Raw genomic sequence first — 19,780 nt, 5'->3', positions numbered from 1 at the left:
TTCTGCCACAAAAAATGTTATCGGACTCTGCATTCTGAATTTGTCAATTCCCACACAGAATTAGTACATTCAGGTAACTTGAAACGACACCTATGTAATTATTTTTTTTCACCTCATACACTAATAATACAAGTAAAATCCTCCGTATAATCGCTATGAAATTTATTTAGGTAGATGAATCACCCAAGCAAGGATACACGGTTCACAATTTATAAAATAGGCGAATGTCAGGGACCCTGGTAGATAATAATTAAATTCACGGATGGCTACCAATTAATACTTTGTATAGTGATATGACCATTTATCAACCTGTGAATCCATTTTATTGACCTTAATACGGCATTTAAAATCTCTCTGATTTAATCTTAAGCTAAATTCTACATAGATCCTCTGTTTAGCCAAACAAATTTGAATTCACTGTCATCTGCTAATAGAGTATATTGTTTCCGCTGAAGTTAGATGTGGGTTTAAGGCAGTTGTGCAGTGCTATAGTCGGTTATGGAACCGTTTTGGGAGGACTCAAAAAATCAGATTTTTCTTTTAGTTCAATTAATTTATATTTACTTCACCGAAAATTATGTTTTATTGTGTTCGAAGCTATTTTATAGATATTCTTTTAAAATGAGACATATTGAGACCAAAAGTTAGAAAACCAAAGAAAAGGAATCACATGAGTTATCTAGTTTGTCTGACCCTTTGCATTCATCGTCTAACTGTCTTATTTTCTCTAAAACGCTCCAGGAAAATACTAGTTCAATTAACTAAACATAAGCGGTTTATATGTTATGATGCTTCATGCAGAAAAACTCCGTTGTCCAGTAGAAAAAAAAAACGGTCCAAAGAATAAAGCTGTATTCAAGGGGTTTGTTTTGGTTTTGGAATTCCCCAAATCGCTAATATTAGAAATTAAAATAGCAGGTTCCCAACTTCGTGTTCATTAGAAGAATCTGTGCAAGTGTAGATAAATTCTGGTCAGTCGTTTGGAAGGACTTGTGGGTAAAACATAAAGAAAAAGGTCCCTATATTGTCGCTGGTGACAGCCACAATGAAATTGACACCTTTCCCTTAGTTGTCAGCCCTTTTGATCCCATCTTACAAGAGTTTTTGATGCGAATATTAATCTTTGATCGAAAAGTGCCAAAATCACATACTAGTATGCGTTTTTTTCCTTCGATCTTATTTTGATGTTTGCACATACTGACTGGAGACACATTATTATCAAAGCAATCTAATTAAAATAATGGTCTCTGATTTCGTTATACTCAAATGATATATTCGAGATACATGTACGTCCGAATCAGACTGAAAGACTCAAAGAAAATAAGTGACCATTGCACGGAGATCACATTACAGAATTGACTCACATAATAAATCAAAAACATGACTTAGCTACTTGTGAAGTGGCACCCTATATATATGTAAGTTCTTCTTCTTCTTCCGAATGCGGGAGTAGACTCCTAGGTAGCAGTGTAAAACTTCCCGGAACTTGTGTGCTATGTACATATGGACTTAATTTAAAAATAATATGACAAAGAAAAATCGTTAACAATAACATATATACATTATGTACAGTGGCTTGTAGTTTAATAAGTTGTTGTGGATCCTTCAAATGTTAGAGTGGATATGCCACTTTTGAAGGATTCCAGGGTGTCAGACATACCTATTGCTTCAGGTAGTGAGTTCCAGTCCGAAATAGTGCGAGGATAAAATGAAAATTTATAGAAATCTTTATTTTAGTTAACCTTACGTGTGCAGTTTTTCAAGTTCCTTCGAAGAAAACCTAAGGTTTTATTTGCCTTACAGGTAATATTGTTTATGTGTGTTCCCCAATCAAGATCATGGCTTTTATAGTTACACCTAAATATATACTGTCTTTTACTGCTCCTAAAAAGAGTTAGGGAGCTACCATTTGACTTTTATGGGGGGGCTAGGATGAAAAATTTTGTCCTGCTTTTTTTTTTAGTTGTAATCCCTGTCCTGCCTTTTTATTTTTTACTCTATTTGGTCCTGCCTTTTTTTTTACTAGTTTATCCTGACTTTTTTTACACAAATTGTCATCCTGCCTTTTTTTTTTAACCAAGTTGCTCATCCTGCCTATTTTTTTTACTCAAAACTCCTGTCCTGCCTATTTTTTTCAAATTTCATCCTAGCCCCCCCATAAAAATCAAATGGTAGCTCCCTTAGCATTGCACTGAGATAACATTACATAATTGACTCATATAATATATCAGGATACTTAGTTTTTAATGAAGTGGCTCCCTATATGTCGAGTTTTCATATTGTAACTCTAAACTCACGAGCAGACATTAAAGTCAACAAGTGTGATCTTTCTTTAAAGGTTCGAAGTACTCAGTGGTATCAACATCAGATGCAGATCTATGATTTTACAAGAGTGAGTAGGCAACGTCAAAAGTTTGACGCTGTGAAAGTCTATGCTGCCCCGTGCACCCTTCACATCCGCCTCTGAACACTTTGAATGTTGTCACCGTAAAAACGTCGTCGACGACCCTATTCCTCTTGTAATGCATGTATAAAGTTCAAATTTGGACAAACCATACATGCACAAATCGTTCATAAATTAATATCCTTGAACTTTACTAGAACATGTATTTGAACGTACTGATGTGTGTATGTTAGATTAATTATATGTTACTCAACTGTATTTCAACATGACAATGTTGTAAACATTACTTTTACTGACAACATATAAATAAGACAGAAGCCTTAAGGTAAACCACAATAAACGATGATTTCATTCATGTGTAAAATGTGAATTTAAACTATGCAATGCTCATGTTTCAGTTTATATGAATTCTTTAAATAATTGTAATTTGAAATTCTTTACCTGAATTAATGTTTCGTGGTTGTAATGATAGAGTTGACAGCTGAGCATTCGTTAGAGTAATTGGAAATTGGCCAGATTATCTTTTTAAAAGAGTAAAGAAACCAATAAACAATATCTGTTAAGTTTATAATGTCTTATTTTTGTTTTTGTTATAGTTGTGGTAGGTTTTTCACAATGTCTGTACAAATCACAAGTAAACATTGGTAACTGTCAGTTTAGCTAATATGCATTAGAAATTTTGAAGTTTAAATCACATTTCTCTAGAAAAAAAAAATTTAAAAAATCAGAAATAAATTGTAATTAAGAATATAATACAGATGAAGGACTGTAAAGCGCATTAATAGGACATTTTCGCTTCAAAAAAAAAAAAAAAAAATGGACGGTTTAGCGTAAATTTATAATCAGTCTTAACCAAAATATTTAACCCACTTTAGCGAAAAGTGCAATTATAAATAGATATAAGAAGATGTGGTATGAGTGAAAATGAGACAACTCTCCATCCAAGTCACAATTTGTAAAAGTAAACCATTATAGGTAAAAGTACGGTCTTCAAGACGGAGCCTTGGCTCACACAGAACAGCAAGCTATAAAGGGCCCCAAAAATATCAATGTTCATTTTAGCGTAATATTTTTTTTTATTAATTTCAGCAAAAATGAAATGACCAATGCTCATTTTAGTGACAGAAATTAAATCGTAGTAAAATAATTAATTGTGAAAGAATCAAGACCACATCTCCTTATTTTCAAATTGGTGTCTACGTATTGCTTTATTAGTAATAACCAACTGATATAACCATATACAATGTATATAATTGGCCTAAGTGTTCAACGTTCTCAAAGTTCATGTGGAAAAAATCTTTAAAGTGCGAAATATCAAAATATAATCCACGGTGACGTGAAGATCTATACTGGAGCCCCTTGTCAGGAATATCGATAGCAAATTTTTCCTAGACACATTTCTATTGTTAAAGGCTTTACGTTGGCTTATACCGTATCTTGTAGATGTCTTTGGTAAATATTGTCGATTGGCTGCTATATTGAGACATGGTAAAAAAGACACCACCAAATTGTCCAAACTTGTCAACATATTTACAAGCTGTTCAAGTACTCAAAGGTTACATACTAAAAATGTAAGATCACATGTACACTTAGAGTGTACATGTATATTTTTATGACATATACAAATACATTTAGAATAAATAACATTTCAGAATATTAAGATGTGATGCACTTTGCCAAAATGTAGTTTGTTTCTTTTTTCTTTTTCAAACTGTTAACGATCTTGTTTTGATAGGGAAAATTCTGTCAAACTGCGTTGACAAGAACTAGTCACTATAAGATATGCGACCCTTCAACAATATTATCAGACCAGAAAAAATCGGTTTGAATTGTTAGCTAGCAAGATGAAATTTAATACCAAACCTTAGGTTTAATATTATGTAATCCTATATTCATGTGTAAGTACTATGGAGTCATTAATGTCGTAGTGCTTATGCTATCATTTTTGTTTAGAAAAAAGATTGATACGATACCGAAGAAAGCAACACTGATACATAAGATATTGGAAATTTAATGAAAACAAACAAAAATATGCCCGTAGCTATTTATGTAGATTTTCAATAGGTATGATACTTGGGGAATACATTAATACTTTTATCAAATTTACCTGAAGTAATTTGACAAAATAACCTTTGCAATGATATAAATCTTTGTTTGAAGTTTATATTAAAGAGAAAATAATTAAACACAATTTTGTATACATGTGTACATGCAAACGGATATATCTTTATGATTGAAAATAAGATAAACATATTTATCCTGTTGCCATATCTTTCCTTTTAATAAAAAAAATGTTGTAAAAGTAAAAGGAATGTTCATATTATTCAGAGTTAAGATCAAAGTCAGATATAAACGAAATTATTGTTTTATACGCAATCATTACCAAGACACTTGCATACTCAACATTGTTGAAATAAACATAACTCTAATTCAAAACCCGAAATACAAAACCAGCTTCAGTAATGACATGATCCAAAAATAAAAATGTTTATTCTATATTGGTATTATTTTAGTATGTTTCTCTATATGAATTGCATTTTGAATAAAAAAGCATATTCACCTGAGAAAGTGTTATTCACCGCGCTAAACGTCACGCGCTTTTACATGCAACGTTAATTGGTAAAATGTTTCGTGTAAAATTAGTTTTGGTATTATGTTTGTCATTAAATACATTTTCTTATCTCGGAATATGGAATAAAACAATTACTGTCTTTTGTTTCGGTAAATATGGGGTTTAATTGACTTTTGAAAAACTGATATTCACTTCGGCCGTCGGCCTCAGTGAATATCATTTTTTCAAAAGTCATTAAAACCGCATATTTACCTCATCAAAAGACAGTAATTGTATAGTATTTTTTTGCAAATAAACGATTTTCACGTTATCATTGATATGAAAATAATAAATCCATCCACTGAATAATAAAAAGTTAACATGGACGAGCGTAAACAATTGTTAACAAAAGATGCAAGAAGTAGCTGGGTTGATGTTCGTACTAAATTGTGTATATTTGTAATTATTCATGGATGTGCTTTGGAAATATAAAGTGTTACTGAAACACAATATGTGTATTCATATTTAAAGAAACACACACATAAAGACGTTACCTACGAATCCACGTCAAACAATTTAACCGAACAGAACTGCCCAGGAAATATGACTGGAGAGAATGATGACTATATACAAAGTTTAGCATCCGACTGGACGTGGTACATTCAACTTGTTACATATGGCATATGTCTACCAGTACTGGTAGTAGCAGGTCCAGTGTCCGATATTAAAGGAGCAACAATTGTGTAAATGTGCAATTTAATGATAAAAATCTTATCATATGCAGCTAAAGCCTACTCGATATAATATATGAAGATTTAAATCTTTACTGGTATGTTGGATTCAGTGCAATGGAAGGCATATCTGGATGTCACTATATATATCATCTAACTTGTGGTGCGGTTCTTACATACTCTACCAAACCAAACAAAGAACGGCCATTCATATGACAATACCAACAAGAAAACAGTCGACGTATTATCACTCCCAAAAAGCGTACAGTTTTAAGCACAAACAACAGTAAGCGTACAGTTCTTTAGCACAAACAACAGTTAGCGTACAGTTCTTAGCACAAACAACAGTAAGCGTACAGTTCTTAACATAAACAACAACAAGCGTACAATTCGAAGCACAAACAACAGTAAGGGTACAGTTCTAAGCACAACCAACAGTAAGCGTACAGTTCTTAGCACGAACAACAGTAAGCTAACATTTTTTTAGCACAAACAACAGTAAACGTACATTTCTTTAGCACAAACAACAGTAAGCGTACAGTTCTAAGCACAAACAACAGTAAGCGTATAGTTCTTAGCACAAACAACAGTAAGCGTACAGGTTTTTTTTATAGCACAAACAACAGTAAACGTACAGTTCTTAGCACGAACAACGGTAAGCTAAAAAAAAATTTTTAGCACTAAAAACAGTAAACGTACAATTCTTAAGCACAAACAACAGTTAGCGAACAGTTCTTAGCACAAACAACAGTAATCGTACAGATTTTTTTCGCACAAACAACAGTAAGCGTACAGTTCTTAGCACGAACAACAGTAAGCTAAAAAAAAATTTTTAGCACTAAAAACAGTAAGCGTACAGTTCTTAACATAAACAACAGTAAGAGTACAGTTCTAACAACAACCAACAGTAATCGTACAGATTTTTTTCGCACAAACAACAGTAAGCGTACAGTTCTTAGCACGAACAACAGTAAGCTAAAAAAAAAATTTTAGCACTAAAAACAGTAAACGTACAATTCTTTAGCACAAACAACAGTAAGAGTACAGTTTTTTTTATAGCATAAACAACAGTAAGCGTACAGTTCTTAACACGAACAACGGTAAACTAACAGTTTTTTTTAGCACAAACAACAGTAAGCGTACAGTTCTTTAGCACAAACAACAGTAAGCGTACAATTCTTTGACACAAACCAAACAACAGTAAGCTAACAATTCTTTGACACAAACCAAACAACAGTAAGCGTACAGTTATATAGTACAAACAACACTAAATGTACAGTTCTTTAGCACAAACAACAGTAAGCGTACAGTTATATAGTACAAACAACAATAAATGTACAGATCTTTAGCACAAACAACAGTAGGCATACATATTACGAAATTTCTTGCTTAACGTTATCTTCATTCTATTTATACTTACACACACATGATAGTGTGACATAAATACTGCAAAACTGGACTTGATTTATATCTACTGCCCAAATTAACGATTTTCACGTTATCATTGATATGAAAATAATAAATCCATGCACTGAATATTAAAAAGTTAACATGGACGAGCGTAAACAATTGTTAACAAAAGATGCAAGAAGTAGCTGGTTTGATGTTCGTACTAAATTGTGTATATTTGTAATGATTCATGGATGTGCATTGGAAATCCAAAGCGTTACTGAAACACAATATGTGTATTCATATTTAAAGAAACACACACATAAAAACGTTACCTACGAATCCACGTCAAACAATTTAACTGAACAGAACTGCCCAGGAAATATGACTGGAGAGAATGATGACTATATACAAAGTTTAGCATCCGACTGGACGTGGTACATCCAACTTGTTAAATATGGTATATGTTTACCGGTACTGGTAGTAGCAGGTCCATTGTCCGACCTTAAAGGAGCAAAAATTGTGTTAATGTACAATTTAATGTTTACAATTTTATCATACGCTGCTAGAGCCTACGCAATATATGAAGATTTAAATCTTTACTGGTATGTTGGATTCAGTGCAGTGGAAGGTATATCTGGATGTCACTATGTATATCATCTAACGTGTAGTGCGGTTCTTACAAACTCTACCAAACCGAACAAAGAAAGACCATTTATTTTGGCTGTTTATGACGCCATGATGGGGATAGGAATGGGTATTTCACAGATTGGAGTAGGATATGTTATCAAATTTTCAGGATATACATATCCATATCTTGCATCAATTGGATGTCTGTGTCTGGTACTTATCCTTATAATATTAACACTGGAAGACAGCAGCAGTAAGAAAACGGTCGAAGTATTATCACTCTCAAAAAATCTCTGCGTTCTTTTTTCCAATCAAAATGCATTAGTCAGTAATAATATTAAGTATTTATGTGTATATTATACCATATACCTTTTCCATCTTTTGCCACTTTCAGCAAACTCTACAATTCGACTGTTGTTTATCTTAGGACCACCATTTTGTTGGTCTTCTGTTCATATAGGATGGTTTACTGCGGCACTTGCCACTGGTGAACTAGTGATTGGGACTGTTATTCTGAAAGGTCTGCTATCATGTTTTAAAGGATACGTAATCGCAATGTTTGGATATACCTCTACATTGGCAAGTTTTGTGCTTTTCGGATTTTGTACAGCGGACTGGATGATATATGGTGGTGAGTTACCCTAATTCATATTTAAAGATCCACACAAAATAAAGAGTCGTGATGTAGTGGTTAGCGCATCGGACTACTAACACAAAGGTTCCTGGTTCGATCCCCGTTTAGGGGAGAAATTTTCTGGTATTGAATTTTCGGCTCTCCCTTTTAGCGAGTAAAAAAAAACGATGATAGTCCGTCGAAAAGGGACGATAGATGATTGATCTGTGTTTTGAGAGAGCAACATCTCTTGCATGTAAAAGACATCCTGGTTGATTTCTAAAAAAAAGCAGGCTAATGGCGCTACAAGACAGCACTAGCTCGCACCCACAAAGTGGAAAGGGATTGATATAAGTTGTAATAACTTGTTTCCCAATCCACTATAAATAAATATGTATAAACTAAGTTATCCTTACACATAGCAACAGTTCACTCATAGTAACTTTACATATTAGTACATAAGTTTGGTCAAGTCAAATATAAAGTACCGCATATGTTTCAGTTTTATCGAATAAGGAATAAGAATAAATCAAAAGTGACAATCAATTAACTTTCAGTCCTGGTATCTATGATGAGTTTATTTATATTCAGATACTCATTGTTTAGCATTCCTTATCTTATATAGTGTGTGTAAACAAAGAAGATTTACAGTATATACGAATGATACAAAAAAATAATGAACCATAAAACCAGGAAAAAGGTCTATCAACATGTGTTTATCGAGATAAATAGTTTTGAAGTCGTTTAATATTTCTGAAATGGTTACCGCTGTTATGTGAAAACAAAAAAAAACAAAAAAAAAAAAACAAAAAACAAAAAATGAAAGAAAATGAAAAAAAAAAAGCGAAAACTAAATGAAACTTTCAAAATTATGACTAGATAGATTAACCTTGGACTACTGAAGTTTTGCCTTCATTACTAAAAAGGGGATAACCTTAAAGAAATAAACAAAAATAAACAGTGACCTGGTACAGACCTATTAACATATTGGTTAAAGTAGATTTTGAATACTCAGCATTCCCTATTTTTCTCGTTTAGTATAATCAATAAAGATGTATAAAAGCTTTGTTAATTAGTAAATGCAGATGAGCGTACAACATGAAATAAAAGTTAGGTACAAATAAAACACAGAACCTGTAATACAGTATCACAGAATACTTGCAGTTACTGAGATCGAAGGACTGTAATCACTGTACAGAAAAAAATATTATTAGACTTGTTACGTTTATTTTCGTATTTGTTTCACTTAATTATTTTATTGGGAGCACATCTTTAGGTTAAATGTATGGGCCCCAGTTGTTTACAAAGTAATACATTAATTAGTATCTTTAGATTGATGGTTATAGTTTTGACGATACTTGAGGTTCTAAAATATGTATATCAGTAGGTATGCGTGTACCTAAAGGGACGGACGACAGCATCATGTGTTACAGTAATTGTTTACCGATATAAACATGTGCTTATTTATCAAAATATAATTATTACAATTCACTATGATATACAGAAAATAATCTCTACTACACACTTTAGGTGTTATCTTTCCTACACAAATACATTCTGAGTAAATTGAACGTACGGATTACAAAATATAAACATACAAAAAAAAACCCTGTTGTCCTGAAGATACTTGATATATTTGCCACTGGATTTCAACAACGACCATCCATCAGTAGTTAATATGGATGAGAAACTAATACTGATCGCGAAAATAGACAACAAGTCATCCTGGTTTGACGCTCGTTTTAAAATATGTATTTATACGATAATCTGGGGATGTTCTCTTGAAATGCTGAACATATCAGAAACGCAGTACATATATTCGTACATCAAGGCTCGCTATTCACCAACTAATCACACATCGATAGAACAATATAATAATTCAATAAAAGAGCTGAGTTGCAGTAAAAATTTGACATCTATAACAGACGATTACATTCAGGGATTATCATCGGACTGGACTTGGTATATGCAACTTGTGATTTACAGTATTGGATTGCTAGTTATGTCTGTTTTAGGACCTTTGTCGGATAAAGTGGGTCGGAAACCAGTTCTTATGTACACTGTCTCTCTCTTTGCTATAACATTCGCATTGCGGACATATGCTGTGTATGCAAAACTGAATCTATACTGGTACCTTCTATTTTGCGTTGTGGAGGGTTTAGCTGGTTGCCATTATACATATGATGTTATTTGTCTTTCAATACTTAACACATGTACAAACCAAGATGAATCTAAACCATTCAATATAGCACTATTTGATACTATGATGGTAATTGGCATTTGTGCTTCTGATATAGCGACTGGTTACCTTATCAAGCTGACTGGATACACATACCCATTCCTCACAGGAACTGCGTTATTAGTTTTAATTCTTATTTTAATTATCATCACACTGAAGGAAAACTCTAAACTACCAATCAAGCAGAATCCTGTAAACATATCGTCTTCATTTATTGACGTATGTTCACTGTGTAGAAAGACAAACATATTAATGAATTCTACTAGACAATTATTTCTGATGTATATACTTGTATACTTTACAAATGAATTTCCTTATTTGGCAAACGGAGGTATAAAAACATTATATGAGCTTGGAGCTCCTCTTTGCTGGACCTCTGTCAAAGTAGGATGGTATACAGCTGCAGCATATTTTTGTGAATTTGTCATTGGAATCTTGATTCTTAAATCTTTTCTTCTTTGTATGAGGGACCATACAATAGCCTTTTTGGGATTCACTTCTTCAGTAACGTGTTACATTGTGTTTGGATTCTCGTCAACCGATTGGATGATTTACCTTGGTAAATTCTTGAGTTGTGTCTTTTAAGAATTTGTTGCTAAGAATTCTGATTTGTATATTATACAATATAGAAGAATTTAATTTCACGTTTGTTTTTCTTCATGGTTTAAATAGTTTTAGTATGGCTATAGATAGATCTGACTCTTGTCCATTCCAAATCATGTTTTCCTTTTGGACATTTTACAAATGTATTGCTATAAATAAGTGTTTGCCAAATACTAACATCTCAGTGTCATTAGAAAATCAGTACTATATGGTAGTGTTTATAAAACAAATCTTTTGTAAAGACACTTTTTGTCGATAGAGAAGAAATCAACAAACTGAACTCATGGCAGATACCAGGCTTATCATGTTGATATTGTGAAGACTCATGTTATGCCTTCAAAATACTTACACGAAAGGGATTTATAATATATAGCAATGCTCGTGGTTTTGCATTGTTTAATTTGTTTGCGTGAACACGAAAAGAGTAAGATATATAATACCCATTCTTATATTGTGTTTGTAGATAAATCAATGATTTCCATTTCAGCTACTGCCATTGGTGTCATCAGAATATTACCAATACCGATAATAAAGTCAATCCTTTCTCGAATGGTCCATTCAGACAAACAAGGTAAACACTTTTCAAAATATTTCAATGAAGCATATATACAATTGAAGCATTTCTTTGTAAAATGCCTGTGCCAAGTTAGGAATATGGCAGTTTTCTTTTCCTCTTTCCGTTGATTTATAATATGAATTGGCCTCGGAGTTCGATATTTTTGTTAGACTTTTAAAATGAAATCAATATATTATTTTTCAATTTCCTTCTGAAACAAATCATATTTGTTTAAAAACATCAAAATCAAACAATTCACTTAAAAACAACCATTTCCTCTCTATAAAAGATTAATGGTCAGTTACTATCTTTTGATTTTAAGAAGACAGATCTATTTGCCTTTTTTACTACCATATTTTTCATTACAGGAGCACTTTTTGCTAATATATACTTACTAGAAGCTGTGTGCCGACTGGGTGGTTCCACATTATTTAACAATATATACCACCACACTCGTCCGATATTTAAAGGCATGGTATTCTTTGTTATGGCTTTATTTCCATTGTGTGCTGGTATTCTCTTAATGTGAGTAAATATTAACTAGAGATGTATTTCAATTTTCGTGCAGATTATTTCACTCCTGTTGAATGCATACTTCAGTAAGACATTTAAAAGAGAATGCCTTATTTTGCGTTAAAGAACATTTGTTAGTATGATTTTGCCGTGAGAACAAAAAAGCTCAAACCTTATTTTACCAATTACTATCAATAAAATATAAACTACTAGGATAGAGGGACAAAAGATACCAGAGGGATAGTCAAACTCATAATCGAAAAAAAGCTGACAACGCTATATCTAAAAATGAAATATACAAACAGATAAACAATAGTACACACGACACAACATAGAAAACTAAAGAATAAGCAACACGAACCCCACCAAAAACTAGGAGTGATCTCAAGTACTCCGGAAGGGTATGCAGATCCTGCTCCACATATGAAATATGAATATTTAAATTTATGCAGGCACACCGAACAGTCAATGCATTTATTGTAAAACGTCAAACAGCTGTGTGAAGTAACTGTTAGATAAACCCATTATTTTGGGGAAGTTCCTGGTGTGTAAACCCCAGGATTTGATCTTGTGTATTGGGCATGGCCATGGTACAGTGTTAATATAGGTTAAGAAGTGGTTTCGACAGCATGATTTACTGAAGAGTAAACCAAGGAAAAATCAGTTGGACAAATTGCAGATATGCAAATCATATACGAATTATATAAATATGGAAATTATTTCAATTAATCGTAAGAAGTCTTCAACAATCGGAGATATTGATATTGTCTATTTGTGACCTAATTTGAGTTCATTAATTTGTCAATTTTGAGATATCTTATTATTCTTAATACCTTAAGATTTTACAGTCAGTTGAAAGATGGGTGTAGGATGTAAATCTCTGTTTTTTTGTTAACTATCTATATTTTCTTATTAATAACAATTTAGTTATTTCGCTTTGAATATTTTTACATTCTTACTTGCCTGCTTGCAGTATTAACAAAAAAAAACGAAAAAAAAGATATTCATAGGTTCTTTGTCTTGAATATATTACCTACTGCTTGAATTGTATATGGAGTAGTAGGTAAATAGTTTTCAAAGGTACAGGTAAAATTATCTAATAGCTGCAAATTTGTTTATATAAAAAAAAAGGTTATACTTATAATATCCCTTGACGTATCACGATATATTCATTTACATTTCAGGTGTGTGACATGCAGAAACACTCAAACAGATAAAATCGAGATTAAAGTTGAAGAACCAACAGTTCAGAACCGGAAAGAAAATTGTGATTGTGACGAAAATCTTGAGAAATCACAGAAGGAAGATACACTTGTTATCGCAAAAAACTAAGCAAAAGGGGCTATAATCTGTACAAAAATATACCAGATAAAAATATTCTAATCATTTTATAAAAAAAAGCATTTATGTAAAATGAATGAAAGAAGATGTAGACATACGATATTAACAAGAGAAATGTGTCTATACTACATGTCAATGTCTAGATGGTCCGAATTACAGATCCATCATCACTACCTTTGAATTAGCACTGTGTGTAACAAATTCTGAAGGTGTTATAACATACTGATACAGACACTGAGAGATTTCCGCTTCGATTAGTGCACTACCTTTGAATTAGCACTGTGTGTATCAAATTTTGAAGGTGTTATAACATACTGATACAGACCCTGACGAGATTTCCGCTTCGATCAGTGCATTCGTTGGGATTCTTTTTTCTTTGGACCGAACTATCAATATTTTTTAAAGCTATAATACCGGTATATATGAGTTATAATAAAATGTATCTTGACAAAACAAAATTATCATTATCTCCAATTACTTTAAGTATTGCAGTCTTTTTTTATGAAGTTCTATAGTCAAAATGGTATCATTATGACATTTTTGGATATGAGTTCTAAATAATATATTATACAAAGGAATATGAAAAAGGTTCTCAAAATGTATTGATTTCTTCTGAAATGAAAATCAATACTGACGAAAAGACATTTTAAAACGATATAGTTTTACCCATTAGTAACACTCGAACAAAAAAAGCCAAACAAAAATTCAAATATAGTACAAAGCAAAGGAGCGTCAAAGACCAAACATTCCGAAATTGACAAATACACCCTATTACTGGGTGTAGAATATCCTCAGTATACAGACTATAATATGAAAAAATACAAGAAATCTAAGAAAACGAACGAAAGTTCTTTTTGGTTCTTTTGTAGTCTTCTGAGTAAGTTTTTGATCTATATACTAGTATTCAATCTTTATGAAGTTTATAACAAAATGACAATTAAAGATTTTTTGTTACTGTAACAAACCGCTATTATCAACTGCATGCAAATCTGAAATACCGCTCAATTACATATAATTTGCCATAAATAATTTCACAAAGCATTAACGATGTATGAAATGTATCAAGAAATAAATGTTATTGTGTCAAATGTAAACGGGTTTATCTATTTTATCTGAATCAACAAGGGGAATATAACCAATTTGATAAGATAACTGATCTAGATTCAGAGTCATAAGTAACAAAATGAACGAAAATAGACCGCTCTTGAAAACACAGCAATCGGTAAGTTCTTCTGGTTGGTACAATAACCAATTTAAAATCAGTCTCTTTGGACTAATATATGGATGTGCCATTGAAATGCGAAGTATAACTGAAACACAGTTTGTGTACGCGTATTTGAAAAATCGCACTGAAATTAATAACACTGTTTATGAAACGGGAGTCAATAAGTCAAAAGATGATGAAAAATGCCTGGATAATACAACCAATACTGGTGATAATTATATACAGGGATTGGCAACAGATTGGACGTGGTATATTACACTTGTTATATATGGCATTGGACTTCCGGTTCTTGTCTTAATAGGACCACTTTCCGATAAACTGGGACGGAAACCAATTATATTGTATAATTTAGGACTAACTGTTATTTCATTTTCCATCCGTACTTATATAGTTTATGCAGATCTGAATTTATATTGGTATTTACTGACGTGCTGCATTGAAGGTTTCGCTGGAAGTCACTATGCATATCATTTTGCATGTTGCTCAACATTGGCGAACTGTACGAAAGCCGGTAAACAGCGACCGTTTGCATTTGCACTATATGAATCTATGATGGGATTAGGACTATGTATTTCTGAAATAGGAACAGGATATCTCATCAAACTTCTAGGTTTCACATATCCATATCTAATATCTAATGGTTTAAATATTATTGTTTTCATATCGTTTTGTACTTTTCAAGAGGAAAACATCGAGATAGAGAAAACACATACATTTTCTGCAAAAACAAAAGAAGTGTATACTTTCTGTACTAAAAGGGAATCCCTGTCAAGAAGCGTTAGTTGGAAGATTTTTTCAATAACCATCTTAATTTTTTTCATTTACCATTTTCCTATTTCTTCGTTCGGCTCTATTCGGACATTATATACATTAGGACTACCTTTCTGTTGGTCGTCAGTACATATAGGATGGTATGCTGCTGGAGTTGATGTCATTCAATACGTGTTTAGTGTTTTGATTCTGAGATGTCTTCTGATGGTCATCAAAGACGAGACGATAACAATTTTAGGTTTTGTTTCTAACATTGCTTTTTTGGTAATGTTCGGAATGTTAGCAGCTGATTGGTTTATATATACAGGTAAGAAGCTTATATTGTCTCATAAAATATTCTCAGGTCTAACTATTTATGAGTGAAACCTTATCAACCTGTGTTTGTTTTTGTTTATATCTAAGTGTTTTAAGCCTCGGTCAAACCTTAACGGATAGCTCGAACGGATGCCTAAAGCCTCGGTCACACCTTACATGATAAGACGAACGGACGCCCTATCATGAAAATAAAAGTTGTCCGTTGACAAAATTGTTATCCGTTGGGAGTCCGTTGATGTACTGACCAAATAAAACGGACGCTTAACGAATGCATAACGGATATGCAAGGGATATGCAACGTATGAGAAACTGAAACGTACCGGACAGAACGGATGTCGAACGTACATCCAACGGACGAGTACCGCATAAATCGGACACCTAATGGAAGCGAACCGCATAAAACAGGTGAACAAGATATGCGGAAAAATTAAAGGCGACATTAATAATACATGTACATCGCATAAATATTCAAAATGTTTCTGTGTAACTGGTTTTGGTTTGTTCTTCAAAATGCCACCAAAGGGCAGTGTCTGGCCTGAATAAGAGCTGCTTGATTGTGAAGACGTGCCATACTCTAAGATCGATTATCAATAATAAGAGTTCATGAACCTTATGACGTGAAATTTTCAATTGGCATTTATCCGTTTCAGATCCGTTCATCATCCGTTTTGTCCGTTATACGTCCGGTAGAAGTCGTTTCAAATTCGTTAAACATCCGTTTTATCCGTTAGACGTCCGTTAGAAGTCCGTTGGTGAATTTATCTGCCAGGCCTCCAACGGATGTAAAACGGACACGTAACGGATACAAAACGGGACGAAACGGACGAGTACCGTACAAAACGGACGCCTACCTGACGTTCAACGGACATTTCATCCGTTGGACGTCCGTTCAAAGTTTTGAACATTCTCAAAATTTTCCACCGGACATGACGGACGTGGACGGATAAAACGTATGATTAACGGACATGCAACGGATATTGACGGACGTCTAACGGATAAGAACGGACGTCTAACGGACATGAACAGATTGAAAAAACATGTATTATTATTGTCGCTTTTAATTTTTCCGCATATCTTGTTCATCCGTTTTATCCGGTACGTTTCCGTTAGGTGTCCGTTTTATGCGGTACTCGCCCGTTGGATGTACGTTCGACATCCGTTCTGTTCGGTACGTTTCAGTTTCTAATACGTTGCATATCCGGTGTGTGTCCGTTATGTATTCGTTACGCGTCCGTTTTATTCGGTCAGAACATCAACGGACCCCCAACGGATAACAATTTTGTCAACAGACAACTTTTATTTTCACCCGTTAGGCGTCCGTTCGTGCTATCCGGTAAGGTGTGACCGAGGCTTTATTTATTCATAGATCCTACCAAAGGTTGGTGGTTCTCTCGAGCCATTCTTCCACCGTCAATAAAAACTGACCACAACAAATAGCACAGTAGCGATGATAGTTGAGTTAATCACCAATCAATCTATGATTATAGGTGCAGCTACGAATTTGACAGACTCAAAATATAATTTTGTGTTTTAAACATTTAGAAAAGCGGAATTATGAAATGATATTTCGCTACAGCCGGTCAGTTTTCGTTCCATTCTGTCAAAATAAGTCGATGATGTATTATTGGATTGCAGGTCAATAATTGAACTCAATTAAATCCGTATCCATGCCTCAACTTTACCCTTAACTTGGATGGGCTTACGCAGTGATTCAGCATGCTTTGTATTTAAAATGAAAAGAATGTAACATTAAAAAGTGAAACAAGGCTGCAACAGGGAAGATCACTTTCGTAATCAGATTCTGAACACATAAAACATCAACCAGATAGAAAAAGCGATGATTTTCATATATTTTAAATCTATGACACGGAATCAAACAGACCTAGTTAAATCGTCATTATACGATTGGACGTGCTTTCCTGTGTATACTTATTTATATTTTACTTTATACAAAAAAAAGAGAAAATATATGAACCGATGGAATCATATTAAAATCTAAACAACATCTATATCTTTGATCTCATTTTCCTTAATTGTTTTAAATTCTGCATTACTGATATATTAATTTGATATTTTTTTTTAGTTTTGAGTATTGTGTTTTTCTTTTTTTAGCCACAGCTATTGGAGTAATTAGAATTTTACCAAATCCTCTATTGAAATCATTTCTGTCCAGAATGGTCATACCAGACAAACAAGGTAATATTAAAAGTATATTTGTATGAAGTAATACAGTAGGTTAGAACCTATAAAAATAAACTCACAGGGCATAAGAATTCAAAGAATACATAAATAAAATAACCTTCCCGTATTTGTAAAAGAAGAAACATGGTCAACAAATTCATTTTAAGAACAAAGTTTAAGTTTTCTTCGAATTCAAATCAATGACACGAACAATATTAAGTTGAATTTTAAACATTTAACACTGAACGTTACTATTGAAATTTACTAAAACAGTTTCATTTTACTTTGACTCTTTAGGTTCATTGAGTATATGTAATTGAGTTAGTAATCAAAGTAAAACTAGAAAATCAGTAACGGCATACAGAATTGAAACAATAAGCAAGTATCTTTATAGTGTAAAGATTAAAATCGTTTTCTAAAACTTCAAATATTCTACTAAATTGCTAGTATTTAAAATAATCCCGGATGATCAATCTGTCGTGATGTAAATAGGAAATACATAATAAAAGATTAATAAAATACGTACACAAAAATAAAAATAGTTTTTGTTTTATCCATAGGAACACTTTTCTCTAACATATACCTCATAGAAGCAACATGCAGGCTTGGTGGTGTAACAGTATTTAACAACATATACCATCAAACACGACCAATATTCAAAGGAATGGTCTTCATTGTTATGGCCAGTTTTAGTATGTGTGCTGTAGTTCTTTTTATGTGAGTTTAAAAAAAAAGATTCGGTTATTCCGTGTTTTTTTTAACATTATTGTCTTGATTTTCATTTAAACATTCTTTAAGAAAACGGAAATACAATTATGTTATAAATTTGCAACAAATATTTGCCACCAATAATCTAATCATTTAAATATTTCGGATTGAAAGTGTCAAATTTTCAGATTAGTTAAATTATTGCTCAATGTCTAACTATGTCAAACAAGCATTTTCAAATTGGTAAGCAGAAGGAGCCCAGGTGTAATAATGGTCAAAACCATTGTATTAAATAACCTAGGATAAGATAAGAGATATGGAAAAAGGTAAGGCTTAAACCGTATACAAGATGTCTTAAAAGAAAATCTAATTCGCTTTCAGATGCACACAACGTACCAGAACTCAGACAGAACACCAAGAAATTGCAGTTGATGAACCAACAGTACAAAGCCAAAAAGATGTCAACGAAGCCCAAAACAATGAATGTAAAGCAACGCAAAAGGACTAATGGCATTGCGATATATTTGTAATTAATAAAAACACTCAAGCGGCACTTGCGTTAAATATACAGTCTTTAGATAACACCTGTATTGAGCAAAAAGCTGTGTTATAAGACTATTATTTGTAGGTCCCACTGTAGTGCGATGCATCGATTAAATCTGTCCACCCGTCCTATGAAACAACCTTTTTTGCTCTCCTAAAAGAGGGACGAAAGATACCAAAGGGACAGTCAAACTCATAAATCTAAAACAAACTGACAACGCCATGGCTAAAAATGAAAAAGACAAACAGAAAAACAATAGTACACATGACACAACATAGAAAACTAAAGAATAAACAACACGAACCCCACCAAAAACTAGGGATGATCTCAGGTGCTCCGGAAGGGTAAGCAGATCCTGCTCCACATGTGGCACCCGTCGTGTTGCTTATGTGATTACAAATCCGGTAAATAGTCTAATTCGGTAGGTCACATTCATGAAAGGGAAGGGGATTGTAGTTACGACGTA

The 19,780-nt window shown here is 33.0% G+C and overlaps 2 protein-coding genes across 3 annotated transcripts; both read left to right on the top strand.

Moving 5' to 3' along the window:
- The first annotated feature begins 7,189 nt into the window (after nt 1–7,189).
- On the top strand, nt 7,190–14,028 carry LOC143051665 (proton-coupled folate transporter-like). Of its 2 annotated transcripts, none has more exons than XM_076224579.1 (4): nt 7,190–8,336; nt 11,648–11,731; nt 12,085–12,241; nt 13,414–14,028. In XM_076224579.1, the coding sequence occupies exons 1-4, from the start codon at nt 7,238–7,240 to the stop codon at nt 13,559–13,561; spliced, it is 1,488 nt and encodes a 495-aa protein (XP_076080694.1). In that variant the 5' UTR covers nt 7,190–7,237; the 3' UTR covers nt 13,562–14,028. The 2 variants fall into 2 exon arrangements, with proteins under 2 accessions (XP_076080694.1, XP_076080687.1); XM_076224572.1 differs by lacking the exon at nt 7,190–8,336 and adding an exon at nt 9,611–11,116.
- A 771-nt stretch (nt 14,029–14,799) lies between these two features.
- Nucleotides 14,800–19,323, top strand: LOC143051657 (proton-coupled folate transporter-like). The gene is made up of 4 exons (XM_076224559.1): nt 14,800–15,873; nt 17,994–18,077; nt 18,623–18,779; nt 19,152–19,323. The coding sequence occupies exons 1-4, from the start codon at nt 14,868–14,870 to the stop codon at nt 19,276–19,278; spliced, it is 1,374 nt and encodes a 457-aa protein (XP_076080674.1). The 5' UTR covers nt 14,800–14,867; the 3' UTR covers nt 19,279–19,323.
- The last annotated feature ends 457 nt before the right edge of the window (nt 19,324–19,780 follow it).

This window comes from Mytilus galloprovincialis, chromosome 1 (assembly GCF_965363235.1).
Source record: "Mytilus galloprovincialis chromosome 1, xbMytGall1.hap1.1, whole genome shotgun sequence".
NCBI classification, from domain to species: domain Eukaryota; kingdom Metazoa; phylum Mollusca; class Bivalvia; order Mytilida; family Mytilidae; genus Mytilus; species Mytilus galloprovincialis.
This window is presented reverse-complemented; position numbering and strand designations above follow the sequence as displayed.